General features: G+C 41.2%; 2 protein-coding genes across 9 annotated transcripts in view; one reads left to right on the top strand and one right to left on the bottom strand.

Annotated features, from left to right (window-relative positions):
* The window catches only part of CFAP210 (cilia and flagella associated protein 210), a 29856-nt gene extending 26325 nt beyond the window's left edge, over positions 1–3531 (bottom strand). The window contains exon 1 of the mRNA XM_059704173.1: positions 3404–3531. Within this exon, the coding sequence (XP_059560156.1) occupies positions 3404–3470 (67 nt within the window). The 5' untranslated portion in view covers positions 3471–3531. The remainder of the gene's footprint in view (positions 1–3403) is intronic.
* A 58-nt stretch (positions 3532–3589) lies between these two features.
* Positions 3590–13199, top strand: PHOSPHO2 (phosphatase, orphan 2). 8 transcript variants are annotated; one of them, XM_059704177.1, is made up of 5 exons: positions 3609–3853; positions 4354–4387; positions 5233–5401; positions 10637–10705; positions 12433–13199. In XM_059704177.1, the coding sequence occupies exon 5, from the start codon at positions 12457–12459 to the stop codon at positions 13180–13182; it is 726 nt and encodes a 241-aa protein (XP_059560160.1). In that variant the 5' UTR covers positions 3609–3853; positions 4354–4387; positions 5233–5401; positions 10637–10705; positions 12433–12456; the 3' UTR covers positions 13183–13199. The 8 variants fall into 8 exon arrangements, 5 of the variants coding, with proteins under 5 accessions (XP_059560160.1, XP_059560158.1, XP_059560159.1 ...); XR_009453823.1 differs by lacking the exons at positions 10637–10705; positions 12433–13199 and adding an exon at positions 6749–6765 and having other exon boundaries at positions 3590–3853; XR_009453822.1 differs by lacking the exons at positions 10637–10705; positions 12433–13199 and adding an exon at positions 6224–6467 and having other exon boundaries at positions 3590–3853.
* The last annotated feature ends 2737 nt before the right edge of the window (positions 13200–15936 follow it).

The raw sequence follows: 15936 nt of genomic DNA, 5'->3' as shown, positions 1-15936 counted from the left end.
TCTGCCTCGGCCCCCATCACCGCGGCTTCAGCCTAAGGTTGTCCAGAAGGACGTCCAGAAGGTCATTCAGTTGTCTGGTCTAATTAGCATATTATGCTTTTATTATTATTTTTTTAAAAAATATATATATTTTATTGATTTTTTACAGAGAGGAAGGGAGAGGAATAGAGAGAAACATGGATGAGTGAGAAACATCGATCAGCTGCCTCCTGCACACCCCCCACTGGGGATGTGCCCGCAACCCAGGCACATGCCCTTGACTGGAATCGAACCTGGGACCTTTCAGTCCGCAGGCCAGCGCTCTATCCACTGAGCCAAACCAGTTAGGGCATGCTTTTATTATTATAGATAACTTTGGAAATGTTCACCTATTGGGATTGTAGACATTATAACTGACTCTATTCAATCCCTTCCTAACTGAGTACCAGCAATGTAATTTGGAGAACTGCCTACAGTTCCCAGGTTGGGCCTCATTAGTTTAAGAATACTTGCATCTCCCTTGCCAATAATTATTTCTATAATAAAAAAAATAGAAGAGGTTTATTTGATGCTGGGGTCCAACCCCAGCAGGTCCAGGGGTCCCCAAAGGTGTGGACGGAGTCGGGGAAGAAGGAATGACACGGAGACAGCGTTCAGTTGATCAGCAGCCTAGCCAGGATCTCTAGCCAGGATCTCCAGCCAAGTTCTGGTCTGGATCTCCATCGAAGTTCTGGTGTTTATTGTCTTGTTACATCCGTATTTATACCAGTTGATTTTAATCCTGTCAATTTCTATTGCAAAGGTTAGGGCGTTTCTTATCTCCATTCCAGGGAGTAAAGATTATGTAGCCTAAGCGTGATTGTTTGTAGTTAAAGTGATTAACTACCCGCCTGGCACTTAGTTAAGGAGTTTTATCCCCTCCCTGACTTCAGGGAAAAATCCCTACCTGGGGAAACAACCTTTCTCGGAGAGGTGACCTTGGTTAAAACACACAGCGCTAAGGGGAGCAAACATATTAAGAACAGTATGCTATATACGCCAGGTCCCTTGAAACATATGCTGTGCAGATGTTTCTTTCCTGCAGCGACTGTGTCAAGCAGCAAGGATGGACCGGCTTCCGGCAATTTGAGACTTTTAGAAAAGTTCTTTCTTGTTCTTCTGGTAAAGATATCTGAGAGTTACTCTCAAGCTAGATATGAACAAGGAAGCATGAAGGCCAGATAGGCACCCATCCTAGGACCACAAAAGGAAGCAGCCGTATAGGAAGCTGTTACTGTGAACGACAAGGTGGAAAAAAAGGAAGCACCTGGGACAATGAGGATCTCATTATACTGCCAGTTCAATCAGATCAATCAGACCTGAAGCCTGGAGTTCCTTAGTCAGTGGTGAACAGGCTCTGGATGGAAGCCGTGGAAGGAGAGCTGCATGTCAGAAGCTATGTGGTGCACAATGTGATCCCTCCCATGTGACATCCCAAATCTTCAGTAGAGTAACTGCACTCATGAGATGTTTTATTCAAGATCTTTTTTTGTTGTTGTCAATCCTCACTCAAGGATATTTTTTCCATTGATTTTAGAGAGAGAGGAAAAGGGGGAGAGACAAAGACAGAGAAACATCGAGTGAGAGAGACACATCAATTGGTGGCCGGGGATCAAATCCACAACCGAGGTATGTGCCCTTGACCAGAATCAAACCCATAACCCTTCTTCAGTCAGCAGTCCAACGCTCTAACCACTGAACAACCAGCTAGGGCTTATTCAAGATCTTTTCATGGACTCTGACTCAAGAAGAAAACCAAGAGCACAAAAGCAGTAGAAATGGGCAAGCATAAAGAAATAAGAAAACCCACAGAAAATCTGGGTAAGTTTTTTGACTTTCGAGGCCATTGAAGTTGGGACAAGTTCCCCCATCTCTCTGAGGATAAGGAGCTCTGATTGACATCAGAGCTACAGATGATCTCACACATCCATGCTCTAATTCACTGGATTGATGTACAGTTCACTCCTCTAAGGCCACTCTTATTTCCAAGATCCCTTCCTCACAGTGGCTCTCACACAATGCTAGTAGTGGCTGTTCCAGAAATTAATCAGGCCACAGTTGAAAGAAGGAACAAGAAAAAAGAGATGGACATAGAAAGAATATGACTAGACAGTCTCATGGAGTAGAGAGGGGACAAAGGCAGTGGCAAATGACCTACGGGTATCTAAAATCAGTCCATGAGCTGTCATCGTTAACACACTTTCCGTGGCTTACAAAATCTCTCTTTTTAAATTGAGACATAGTTCACATATCACAAAACTCACCATTGTAAAGGGTAACATTCAGTGACTTTTAGTTTATTCACAAAGCTGTGCAAACATCACCACTAATTCCGGAACATAAGTTTCTTGGTCATCTTGTTTGTACTCAACTATCATCACTTCCTCAGCCAGCTGTGAAGTTTAGAAAATGGCACTGATTTTTAAATATATATATATATTTCAAAAAGAAAGGGAGAGGGAGAGACAGAAACATCAATGATGAGAGAGAATCATTGATCAGCTGCCTCCTGCACGCCCCCTACTGGGGATCGAGCCTGCAACCCGGCATGTGCCCTTGACCTGAATCGAATGGGATCCTTTAGTCGGCAGGCCGATGCTCTATCCACTGAGGCAAACGGCCTAGGGCGGCACTGACTTTTTTTTTTAATATATATATTTTATTGATTTTTTTTACAGAGAGGAAGGGAGAGAGATAGAGAGTTAGAAACATCGATGAAAGGGAAACATTGGTCATCTGCCTCCTGCACAGCCCCCACTGGGGATGTGCCCGCAACCCAGGTACATGCCCTTGACGGGAATCGAACCTGGGATCTTTCAGTCCGCAGGCCGACGCTCTATCCACTGAGCCAAAACGGTTTGGGCGGCACTGACTTTTTTAACAAACATTTCTGATGAGCTCTGAGTAAACTCCAGACTCTTGGAACGGCAACCATACAGATCAATTGGGTCAGCCTACTTCTTATATTTTCTCCACCTCTATTTATGTAAACTTTTTCTTCGCAAGTGTTTTTATTGATTTCAGAGAGAGGAAAGGAGAGGAAGAGGGATAGAAACATTAAGGATGAGAATCATTGGTCGGCTGCCTCCTGCACGCCCCCTACTGGGATCCAACCGGAAACCGGCATGTGCCCTGACCTGGACATCCCCGGTTCATGGGTCCACGCTCAACCACTGAGCCACACTGGTCGGGTATTTATGTAAACTTTTCCCGCCTACCGATTCATCTGAGGGCGAAACTGTCTAATTACATAGAACCCCACGCTGCTTTTGACTTGGAGTCCATTTCCCCTGGACTAGGCCCCCTCACCTGGCACCCTCGCCTCTCACCCCGCGTCTGGGGGTCAAAAACAATCCCCAGGTCAGCGTGGGGCAGTTTAGCTCACCCGTGCTTCCCTTCGCCTGTCCAGAGCGCCTTCCGAACCGCACCTGCATCTCTGCCGAGGTGCCCATGGCGCTCTGAGACTGGGAAAGGCGACTGCGAGGCGGGGCGCTGCAGCCTCTAGCCTGCAGTGTTTGGAAATGCCGCCCAGTTGCTTAGCAACGCCGCCGGAAGTGACGGCAGCTGCCGCTGAAAAACGAGGAACTGGCCGCTGCGGTCTGTGGGGCCGGAGCACCCAGGCTGCGCCTGCGCGAGAAGCAAAGGCCGGTGTCAGAGCGGGGCGTCCCCACGGACCGGCGGGGGGCGCTCCGCGGGAGCAGGGCGGAGGCTCGCGCAGCTGCCGACTCCTGTCCTGGGCCAGTGCGGGGGTCTGGGGGCCCGGGCTGGTGCCCCATTCTCATCCATCACGGGCCTCCCGCGGGACGACCCCTCCTAGTCCCGGCGGCCCCGGCAGGTGTGTGGGGAGCGGGGCCGGGCTGGTGTGTGCGGCCCACGGTGGCCTCGCGCGTGCAAGGGAAGGGCCGCGCTCTCCCTTAGCCATGGGAACGCAGGGGTTCGTTGACAGAAAATCGATGTTTACATACTGTAGTTTCTAGGGCGTAATTCGGGCCAGATGGGGCTCAGTTTTTTAAACATAAGAAGGTGAAAACTTGGATGTTGTCTCAGAACGTTCATATTCGGACCTTTAATGTATTTAAAGTGCTTGGTAAATACAGTAAATTGAATGCATTTGGAGCATCAACCAGACCTCGAAGGACACCAGAATCTGTTAAGAGTGGGTGGGGCTTGGTTTCAGAAGATACTTTTCCAACACATCGAGGTGGAAATGATTTCCTTCCAAGCTAGTGGGCTGCAATGCGTACTTATCAGGCACCAAATCGGAGTTGTTCAAAATGGAAGGAGTAACATTTTCAATCACTGAAGGTCTAACGTAGTTGTACTGTTTTTCTTCAGGTTTTCTATCAGATGTTCCACCGTAAGAATGCTGGTAAGTATGAAAGGGGTTAATAAAATACTTGGTTTTGTTGTTTATTTGTTTTGGGGAGGCACAGTTTTTAAAATGTCAAGACCTGGGAAAGAGATTCCACCCTGCCTGCATGCTAGCAACACCTGCCACAGTTTTGTAGAAGCTGCAGGCCCCTGGATCAGAGATGAATTACAGCAGGAGTGGTAGGCAGAAGAGCAACAGTTTTACCCCGGCCCCAGAGTCAGAAGTCACCTGCTCACGGAGTTCGGCTTAAGGAACCCAAATCTTTATTATAACGAACAGTAAGCATTTCAAGGCTACATGTCTTTTAAGCAGTCCTCAATTCTTGGATGTCTACGTAGTTTCTAGTTTCCATTAGTTAAAAGCACAGAGGTTATTGTTAGACTATGGAAACATTGCAGATATACAAAACATATATACTGCTCCAGCTGTGGGAGAGAAGAGTTAATAACTATTTTGGGAATTTTAACAGATTGGTTTCAAAATAGATTCACATTCTCAAAATTGGATGTTTGCGCATATCCTTAATTTTTGAGACTTTTATTTCAAGTATGCCAAATCTTTGAATGTTTATTGACAACAGAATGTAGTATTGGTCTGTTATTTAACAAACAAAAAGAAAAAGTGGAATTTGTAATTCTCAACGTAATCAGTGTAACACTTGTGATTGTATCCACCAGGTAAAAACTTATATTTACATAACATTCCGTTTTGCATTTAAGGTTTGTGTTTAATCAAGATTTTGTTTTTCTGTTGCCAATAGGTGCTTTTCTGATGGAAGAAAAAAATAGCATCATAAGAAAACAAATTTTAAAATATCTTAAATAAACTTTTATTAATTTTAGGAGTTAAGAAGTCTCTGTTCCTTTGCTCCAAACCAGAAGACTTCGTTGCATGCATATAGAGTAGGAGTAATGTTGGTTAGAAACGGGCTGGTGTTGAAAACTGAAGGTTGTCATGACTATTTAACTCTATGCTGAAGTACGATTAATTGTCTTGGAAATACTTAGTTGGGTAAGTATTTTTAATAAAGATTTATGTTGAGTGGTGAAAAAAATGAATATAAAATATATGAAATTAAGAAAAGTTCACTTTTAGATAGAAATTAATAGCAGTGGCACTATATTAACTTTAGGCTTATGACATATCTTAGTATTTTTAGGTCAATAGTTCAGGAATTTTAGTAACTTGTAGCTAATTAAGTCTAGGCTTGAGGAAATTTTTAACCAACAATGAATTATACTTGAAGAAAATTTTAATTAAATTCAGAATGCTTAAAAATCATATTTAATTTAAAATATGTCTAGGTACAGTCCTAATGTAATTGTCAACTATGCCTTATTGCTTTTTATTACATTGTTTCTAAGTGCATCATTGTTTTTAAGTGCATAATTCACTTTCCCATAATTCATGGGAAAGTGAATTTTGCACTTAAATCTCTGGGAGCCAGTCAGAGGCAGCTGGGTTAGGCATTTGGAGATTCAAGGATACAGAGTCTCAGGATATTACAGGGTGGGGCAAAAGTAGGTCTACACAGTGTTTGTTCTTGTAGTAGTATTGATTAATTATTGTATTATTTTTCATACAAACAACTGTAAACCTACTTTTGCCTTACCTTGTATATATCTAAATTCACACAACAGGAGATACCATCTAGATTAATTATTCTCCAGATTTTCTAAATTGAGAGACATTGAATACTTACTCTTATATGGGTAATGACCTCTATTCTGTTTCACCTGCTGGCTATCTGTTTTTTTTAAATATATATTTTAATTGATTTCAGAGAGAAAGTGGGAGAGAGAGAGAGAGAGAGAAAGAGAGAGAGAGAGAGAGAGAGAGAGAGAGAGAGAGAGAGAGAGAAGCATCAGTGATGAGAAAGAATCATTGATCGGCTGCTTCCTGCACTCCTGCACACCCCCTACTGGGGATTGAGCCCACAACCTGGGCATGTGCCCAGACCAAGAATCAAACTGGGACCTCCTGGTTCAGTGCTCAACCACTGAACCACACTGGCCAGGGCTAACTATTGTAATAAACCAGAGAATACATGTGATTAAATGCCATGTTTTCCCTTTTTTTTTTTAATTTAAATTAAATTTATCACGGTAACATTGGTTAATAACATGTTTTCCATTTTTATTTATCTCTTTTTTATTTGTGGTGTTCTTCACTTTTCTTTGTAGAATTTCTTGCTAAAACCTCAGAATGGTTATGAAGTAGATCACAGAGGTAGTATTATAGGTAGTGTGTACTTTAATGAAGGTTTTCATGTAATTAAACCTCTTTTTGTTAAAATGACCTTAGTATTTTATTTTTAAACTGATCAATAATCTTTAAATACTGTATTCTATTTCTTAGACACTAGTGTGGTTCTTTTTTTTTTTTTTTTATAAATATATTTTATTGATTTTTTACAGAGAGGAAGGGGGAGAGATAGGGAGTTAGAAACATCGATGAGAGAGAAACATCGATCAGCTGCCTCCTGCACATCTCCTACTGGGGATATGCCCGCAACCCAGGTACATGCCCTTGACCGGAATCGAACCTGGGACCCTTAAGTCCGCAGGCCGACGCTCTATCCACTGAGCCAAACCGGTTTCGGCTAGTGTGGTTCTTAAAAGCATGAACTTTGAAGTCAAGCAGACCTAAGTCAAAATTCCAGATCTGCCATTTAACTAATACTTAACCAACCTATCTAATACTTAAGCACTAGTTTACATATCTTTAAGGTGAGGATAATTACTACTTAATAGGGTTATGATAGTTAAAAGAGGTAATTATAAAGTTCTTAATTAAGTGTCTGGTGATCTCTAAAAATATTACTCTTTTTTAAATGTTCTATATATACTAATTATAGTTTTTATTTGGGTAATCTGTATAATTATTATTTTTACATGGTAATTTTTTTTCAATTTTTTTAATTAAATCTTTATTGTTCAGATTATTACATTTGTTCCTTTTTTTCCCGCATAACTCCTCTCCTCCCAGTTCCCGCCCCACCCTCCGCCCTCACTCCCCACCCACTGTCCTCATCCATAGGTGCACGATTTTTGTCCAGTCTCTTCCCGCATCTCCAACACCCCTTCCCCCCCCCCCCCCCCCGGAGAATAGTCAGTCCATTCCCTTTCTATGTCCCCGATTCTATTATAATCACCAGTTCATTCTGTTCATCAGATTATTTATTCACTTGATTCTTAGATTCACTTGTTGATAGGTGCATATTTGTTGTTCATAATTTGTATCTTTACCTTTTTCTTCCTCTTCCTCTTCTTAAAGGATACCTTTCAGCATTTCATATAATCCTGGTTTGGTGGTGATGAACTCCTTTAGCTTTTCCTTATCTGTGAAGCTCTTTATCTGACCTTCAGTTCTGAATGATAGCTTTGCTGGATAAAGTAATCTTGGTTGTAGGTTCTTGGTATTCATCACTTTGAATATTTCTTGCCATTCCCTTCTGGCCTGCAAAGTTTCTGTTGAGAAATCAGCTGACAGTCGTATGGGTATTCCCTTGTAGGTAACTGAGTTTCTTTCTCTTGCTGCTTTTAAGATTCTCTCTTTGTCTTTTGCTCTTGGCATTTTAATGATGATGTGTCTTGGTGTGGTCCTCTTTGGATTCCTTTTGTTTGGGGTTCTCTGCGCTTCTTGGACCTGTAAGTCCATTTCTTTCACCAGGTGGGGGAAGTTTTCTGTCATTATTTCTTCAAATAGGTTTTCAATATCTTGCTCTCTCTCATCTTCTGGCACCCCTATAATTCTGATGTTGGTACGCTTGAAGCTGTCCCAGAGGCTCCTTACACTATCCTCGCATTTTTGGATTCTTTTTTCATTCCGCCCCTCCGGTTGGGTGTTTTTTGCTTCCTTGCGTTTCAAATCATTGACTTGATTCTTGCGCTCCTCTGGTCTGCTGTTGGGAGTCTTTATAGTATTCTTTATTTCAGTCGGTGTATGCTTAATTTCTAGTTGGTTCCCCATCATAACATCGAGGGTCTCATTAGTTTTCTTGTAGATCTCATTAAGTTTATCAGCGGCTTCTAAACAGTTCTTGAGAGACCTTAAAAGTGTGGTTCTGAACTCTATATCTTCCATTGACAATTTTGTCCTGTTTCTTTGTCTCCGCATTTTGTTATGCTTTCTTGGTGCACTCCCTAGTGGTCTTTGTGCGCAGTCTTGTAGTTAAGCCTTGATTGTTGTAGCTAATACCAGGGAGGGTTTGACCTCCAGGCCAAGTGGCTATGAGAATCAGCTGTGTCAGCAGTGAGAGAACTTCTGTCCTCTAGGGAGGTGCTAATCTAGCCTTTGCCTGAGGCTATCCGGCAAATGCCTCTGTGCAGGGCTTGGGCGGGGCGGGTCGCACAGGATCAACAGGGTGGGCTGGAGAGAGCAGTTATGGTGGCTCTCAGTCCTGTCCCCAGGGGCTCTGCCTCTCTGAGTCCCAGCACCCGCTGCAAACCTCGGAAAGAAAGCTGCACTTGCTCTGACCGAAGCCAGGCAGTCCCGCTTCTCCCGTTTGAGTCTGGGTCCCTAAAGACTCGCCTGTATCTGGAGCTCAGAGTCTGCGACTCCCTCCCGATTGAAAACAACAACCGCGCCCTCCGCCGCCAGCCCGCTCCGCGCACTCCGCACCTCAGAATTTGACTTCAGCACTGCGCCTCCTCTGAGTGTCCGTATGCATTTCTCTTTCCTCCTAGTTGTAGGACTTCCACTCAGCCAGTGTTCCTGTGGTTCTGGGTGATGTCCGTTCCGTCTTTTAGTTTCACTTTTGAAGTAGTTGTTCAAGGCAGCAAACTCTGGCATTAACCTATGCCGCCATCTTGGTTCTCCTATCAGAAAAAAATTTTACATGGTAATTTTCATTCATACCATCTGTTAACCAATTCTTTTCTCTTGAGATGTGTAATTGACCTATATTATCTTTTAAAGTAAAAGATTTAAGAAATTGTCTTATTGTAAGTAATGTGATTACTCAAGTATGTCCAGATTATTTGGCACTCTGGTCAGGGCATATACCTAGGTCAGGGGTGGGCAACCTTTTGTGAGTGCTTGCCAAAACCAGCAAAATCTCTGACTCAAAATTCTTCTGCATGCCAACCCTAATTTTTTGAGAACATGTTACACCTACTTGATATCTCTTAAGGTGTACGTATGTGAAGAACCTTGAAGAAATAATAAAATTCATTCGAGCGACAAAAACACAGTATATGATGATGAAAAACACATTTATTTTGTAATGTATACATGTACACTGATAGTCCAACAGAAAAATTTATGACTCCGTTTGATATCAGTGGGACTTTTGCTGCTGCATCACTGATGACAGATTTTACATCAGGTTTATATTTCGTGACCTTCAGAGATATGCACGAGCTACTACTTTCATCCATCAGGCTACTCCTTTTATGAGACTTAACAAAATTCATCACTGAGAACAAAGATTCACACGCGTATGTGGATGAAAACATGGAGAATAACGCTGTTGCAAAATTTTTTTAAACAAAAAAAATTTTTTGGAATGGCATTCCAAGTCCTCAATAGTTCATTTTTGACACTTCCCTCTGGTACTCCTGTCTCTAACCTCTTTTTTTCAATGTTTTCCAAGTCAACTCTAAGGTCAATAAATTTCTGCGTCCAAATTGAGCTACTCTGAAATTCAATCAACTGTATTTCAAAGTCAGCCATGTCTATGGTCTTTAAGATAACTTGTTATGTAAATTTATTTATCTAAGATGCACCTACACTGAATTTATCTGAAAAATAAAGTCGATATTAAGAAAAAAATTGTAAATGGAAGATTATAAGAGAGTGTTTCGCGTGCGAGCAAAAGTTACTGGCGTGCCATGTTTGGCACGCGTGCCAGGGGTTGCCCACCCCTGACCTAGGTTGTGGGTTCGATCCCTGGTCGGGGTGCATACAGGAGGTGACCAATTGTTGTTTCTCTCTCACATTGATGTTTCACTCTCTCTCCCCCCCTTTCCCTTCTCTCTGAAATAAATAAGTAAATAAATAAACGTAAAAATTGTTAACAAAAGTTACGACTAGTCCAGAAGAACTAAACTAACCTCCACTTCAAGTAATTTGTTTAGAATTTCAAGTACAGCATCCTGTAACCATTTAGATTTAACATTGGCATTGATATTAGAAATTGATTTCAAGCTAAACACTTTTTTTTTGTTCGCTATTAATCATCATTACACAGGCCAACATACAATAACCACCTTAAGGTTTTTGATGTGATTGCTAACGTTGCAGAATACTTCATCTAGTAGGACAAATAGCCGATTGGCCCTCAGAAATCCAGTCTCCTTATATCAAGCTGAAGTGAGTGAAAGTAGACTGTGCATTGAAAATGCTACAAGATTATAGGCCAGCCCTAGCTGGTTTGGCTCAGTGGATAGAGCATCAGCCTGCGGACTGAATGGTCCTGGGTTCGATTCTGGTCAAGGGCACATGCCTGGGTTTCGGGTTCGGTTCCCAGTGGGGGGTGTGCAGGAGGCAGCCAATCAATGACTCTCATCATTGATGTTTCTATTTCTCCCTCTTCTTCCTCTCTGAACTCAATAAAAAAATATATATATAAAAAAAAAGATTATAGGCCAGACAACTTCAATGAAAGCAGCGTGCTTTTATCATTTCCCAACATTACAAGAGAACTCACCACCAACTAGAAGCTATTAATCAGAAATAAGAGCTATTATTAATCAAATTTCCTGCCAATTAGTGATGTGAATCCTCTTCTCCTGTTCTGCTGGTTTGCTCACTATGCAACCCTTTATCTTTCTCTCTCATCTCTACCCATTACGAACTCAATGATCTTGCTCTCTCTTTCCTGTATGGTAGAAATGTTTCTGTGCTGTGCAATTTAATACTTAATGATATACTGTTTTGTGCTAGTCTCTAATTGTTTTAGATGTGCTATGTATTCGCAACTAGATTGTAGACCCTGAGGCTAGGACCATGTGTCATATTTCCTTCGTTAATGCTTTTTTTTTTTTTTTTTTAAGAGAAACATCAGTGTGAGAGAAACATAGATTGGCTGCCTCCTGCATGTCCCCTATAAGGGATTGAGCCAGCAACCCAAGCATATGCCCTAATCAGGAATTGAACCAGCAACCTTTCGGTGCAGGGGACAATGCCCAACCAACCAAGCCACACCAGCCAGGATTGTTACTGCTTTTTATGCTAAACATGATAGGCACTAAGTAATGTCTTATTGGAAAATCTAAAAATAGCCATTTGTTTTGTACAACTGTGACCAGAGCTCAAAGCAAAAACACTTCATGTCGATGTGGGGTACTGTCACTTTAAACACTTTTTAAAAAAAGTATTTAAAGTTTGCAAGATTTAATGTTATGTTAAGTTTGGTCTGAATTTTGGTTAGTACACAGAGACCTAGTGTTTAATATGAAGATTATTGTAAACTAGGGCCCGGTGCATGAAATTCATGCACAGGTAGGGTTCCCAGGCCTGGCCAGCGATCAGGGCCAATCCGGGCCTTCCTTTCCCAGCTGCCAGCCCTGGGGCCCTCCATCATTCTGTGCTGCCCCCCTGGTGGTCAGCATGCATCATAGCAAGCGATCGAACTCGGTCGAACTCCTGAGGTAACAGTTTGCATATTAGCCTTTTATATATAGAGATATTTTAAACTAATAAGTTTGGCTGTAATGATAAAAATGAGTAATTAGCATACATTTTTCTGTATTAAACATTTCTAAATAAGACTGTAAGAGAATAATTGTTTCATTACTTCTCTCAATAGCTTAATTCTAAATGCTCAAGGAATAATCCCCACAGGATGACAATAATACCGTGGATATCCTTTTTAGATATTCTATTTTCCATTCACTTAAAATACTCAAATATGAACTTTGCTTCTCAGGCAAATATGCTTAAATGGTGGTCCAAAAATGCTTAGTTATTTTAATTTGTTTATGTTCACCCTATGTTTTAACAGATTCACTCTATGTTTAACACTCAGTAATGTTTGTTAAGTAATAGCTATATATGTAAAACAGAGTATTTAGGGAATAATATTTCTTCTTTTTCAGGGTAACCTAAATCTGTTTGGAACCATGAAAATTTTGCTGGTTTTTGACTTTGACAATACAATCATAGATGACAACAGTGACACCTGGATTGTACAATGTGCCCCAGAGAAAAAGCTTCCTAATGAACTACAGGATTCTTACAAAAAAGGATTTTGGACAGAATTTATGGGCAGAGTCTTTAAGTATTTGGGAGAGGAAGGTGTAAGAGAAGATGAAATGAAAAGAACAATGACATCAATGCCTTTCACTCCAGGGATGGTGGAGCTTTTAAACTTCATAAGAAAGAACAAGGACAAATTTGATTGCATCATTATTTCAGATTCAAATTCTGTCTTCATTGACTGGGTTTTAGAAGCTACCAATTTTCATGACGTGTTTGATAAAGTGTTTACAAATCCAGCAGCTTTTGATGGCAGTGGTCATCTCACTGTGGAAAATTATCACGCTCATTCTTGCAATAGGTGCCCCAAAAACCTTTGCAAAAATGTAGTTTTGGTAGAATTTGTAGATAAACAGTTACAACAAGGAGTGAATTATACACAGATTGTTTATATAGGTGATGGTGGGAATGATCTTTGCCCAATAACCTTTTTAAAGAAAAATGATGTTGCCATGCCACGGAAAGGATATACTTTACAGAAAACTCTTTCCAGAATGTCTCAAAATCTTGAGCCTATGGAATCTTGTGTTGTAGTTTGGTCTTCGGGTGTTGAAATAATTTCTCATTTGCAAATTCTAATAAAGGAGTAATATGCCAACAATTGAAATGTGTACCAGTTAAGATTGGGTATAGCAGCATAAAACTAAAATCCCAAATGCCAATGGTTTAAAAAAAAAAAAAAGATTTTTTTCCTCTCACTTAAAAGAATTCCAGAGGTAAGTATCTCTCAAGTCTGCTATTTTGCTCTACCAACTTCAGCACTTGGCTACCAACTCATGATACAAGATTGTTATTCAAGCTCCAACCCTCATATCAATATTTTATGGCCAGCAAGAAGGAAGGTAGTGAATTGCACACTCATTTAAATTGCATTGGCAAAAACTCAGTCACAATGCCCACACCTAATTGCAAGGAAGGATGAAAAATATAGCTTTTATTCCAGATGGCCATTTGCCTGGAAAACATTGGAAAAAAGAGGAGTATAGAATTAAGGTAAGTGCAACTAGTGGTCGCTACCAAAGGTGGTTGATAGATTATTCTCTTCAGAGAGAATAGTCATATATTTTACTTTCTTAGATATTTATTTCAAAAGCATGTCCAATAGTTGTAGATCTTAAAAATAAACCTGATGCTTCATTCACATAGCCCAAATATATATAATGTTCTATTCCAGTGATGGCGAACCTTTTGAGCTCGGCGTGTCAGCATTTTGAAAAACCCTAACTTAACTCTGGTGTCATGTCACATATAGAAATTTTTTGATATTTGCAACCATAGTAAAACAAAGATTTATATTTTTGGTATTTATTTTATATATTTAAATGCCACTTAACAAAGAAAAATCAACCAAAAAAAAATGAGTTCGTGTGTCACCTCTGACACACGTGTCAGAGGTTCGCCATCACTGTTCTATTCCCAAATCAGTGTATTTTATTTTTTTAAAAAATATTTTTATTGATTTCAGAGAGGAAGGGAGAGGAAGAGAGATAGAAACATCAATGATGAGAGGGAATCATTGATTGACTGCCTTCTGCATGCCCCCTACTGGGGGTCAAGCCTGCAACCTGGACATGTGCCTGCAACCTGGACATGTACCCTTGGCGGGAATCAAATCCCGAACCCTTCAGTCTGCAGGCTGATGCTCTATCCACTGAGCCAAACCAGCTAGCACCCAAATTAGTGTATTTAAAAGGTAGGGATGCAGTATCTATTACCCAAGTTTTCATCAATTCCGGACTTTTAAAATTAAATACAAATCAATGTTTCTCAAATATTTTAAACTTAGGATCACAACTATAACTCCAGTATACTGGTTTAATCAGTGTATTATTTCTACTATGCAGTCTTGAGTGATATAATATGTAATTTGTAGAAATACTCAATATTTAAGGTACTGATTCATGTAGAATGTTAGCAAAATAGCAAGTGATGTAAAAAGGTTTATAATTTCATGCTAATTTCTAGGCTCTTGTGTTTTAGGCATATATATCCATTGTATAAAATATTAGAATTTTTCTTTTCCACCATGGAAAGCTCCAGAAATAGAAACGTTCAGTATATTTTAATGGGGGGTGTGGGGGGGATGGGTAGGTTGTAATTCGTCTTTCAGGTTCAAAAATTAAATCTTTAAATTAACAGGTTAGATTACATGTAAACACATTTACTCTTATAGATAATTATTTCTCTATATGTCGAGGCCAGTAACAAATTACGAATTATGGTAGTAAAAAAAAACACATAAGACTTTTATTTATTACTAGGGGCCCGGTGCACGAAATTCGTGCACTGGGTGTGTGTGTGGGGGAGTGTCCCTCAGCCCAGCCTGCCCCCTCTCACATACTGGGAGCCCTCAGGCGTTGACCCCCATCACCCTCCAATCGCAGGATCGGCCCCTTGCCCAGGCCTGACGCTCTGGCTGAGGTGCCCGGCCCGGGCAGCGGGGACCCGCAGCTGCAGTGGCCCCACGATCGTGGGCTTCACTTTAGGCCCAGGCAAGGGACCCCTAGCTCCTGGGACTGCCAGCTTCGACCGTGCCCAGCTCCCATCACTGGCTCCACCCCTACTTCCTGCTATCACTGGCCAGGGCGGAAAAGGCACCTGATTCTCCCATCATGGCTGGGGGGCAGGGCAAAGGCGGCCCCAGGGCCGCCTTTGCCCTGCCCCCCAGCTCTTAGCTCCCCCCTGGGTTTCCGATCACTGTCAGTGGCAGGGGGCTTCTTCCTGCTTTCCCTTTCGCCTCCCTGCATTGTGCCTACATATGCAAATTAACCGCCATCTTGTTGGCAGTTTACTGCCAATCTTAGTTGGGGTTAACTGCCAATCTTAGTTGGCAGTTAATTTGCATATAGCCCTGATTAGCCAATGAAAAGGGTAGCTCGTACGCCAATTACCATTTTTCTCTTTTATTAGTGTTGATAATGGTAGATCAAGTAATTTGGACCAGATTTTCTAAAGAGCACATCTAGAAAAGCTGATAGCTAAACAAAAATTTTAAAACATCTGCTTAAAGCCTTGAGAGAGCTGATAACAATGAACAATTGCTACCAAAGCACAGAAACCCAAGTAGGTGAGCTAATTTTTCCTAGAAGTGTCGGCTAATTCTGTAATTATTGTCTGAGATGCTGAGTGATTATCTTGACAATATCGTGCTACCAGGGGGAAGAGGCCTGCAGTGATAAACCTTTCCTCTTTGAGTAACTATTCCGAAACAAGTAAGAATTATCCAGTTGGAGTAAGAATGATCCAGAAATAAGCATACCTACCCAGGGATGGCAGCTCAGCTTTGAATATTCTTAGTCCCTGAAATTGGATTGAGATTATCTATGATCTTTTAGAGCTCCCAG

Source organism: Myotis daubentonii, chromosome 7 (assembly GCF_963259705.1).
Source record: "Myotis daubentonii chromosome 7, mMyoDau2.1, whole genome shotgun sequence".
Lineage (NCBI taxonomy): Eukaryota > Metazoa > Chordata > Mammalia > Chiroptera > Vespertilionidae > Myotis > Myotis daubentonii.
The sequence above is the reverse complement of the archived record's forward strand: the minus strand, read 5'-3'. Positions and strand labels throughout refer to the sequence as shown.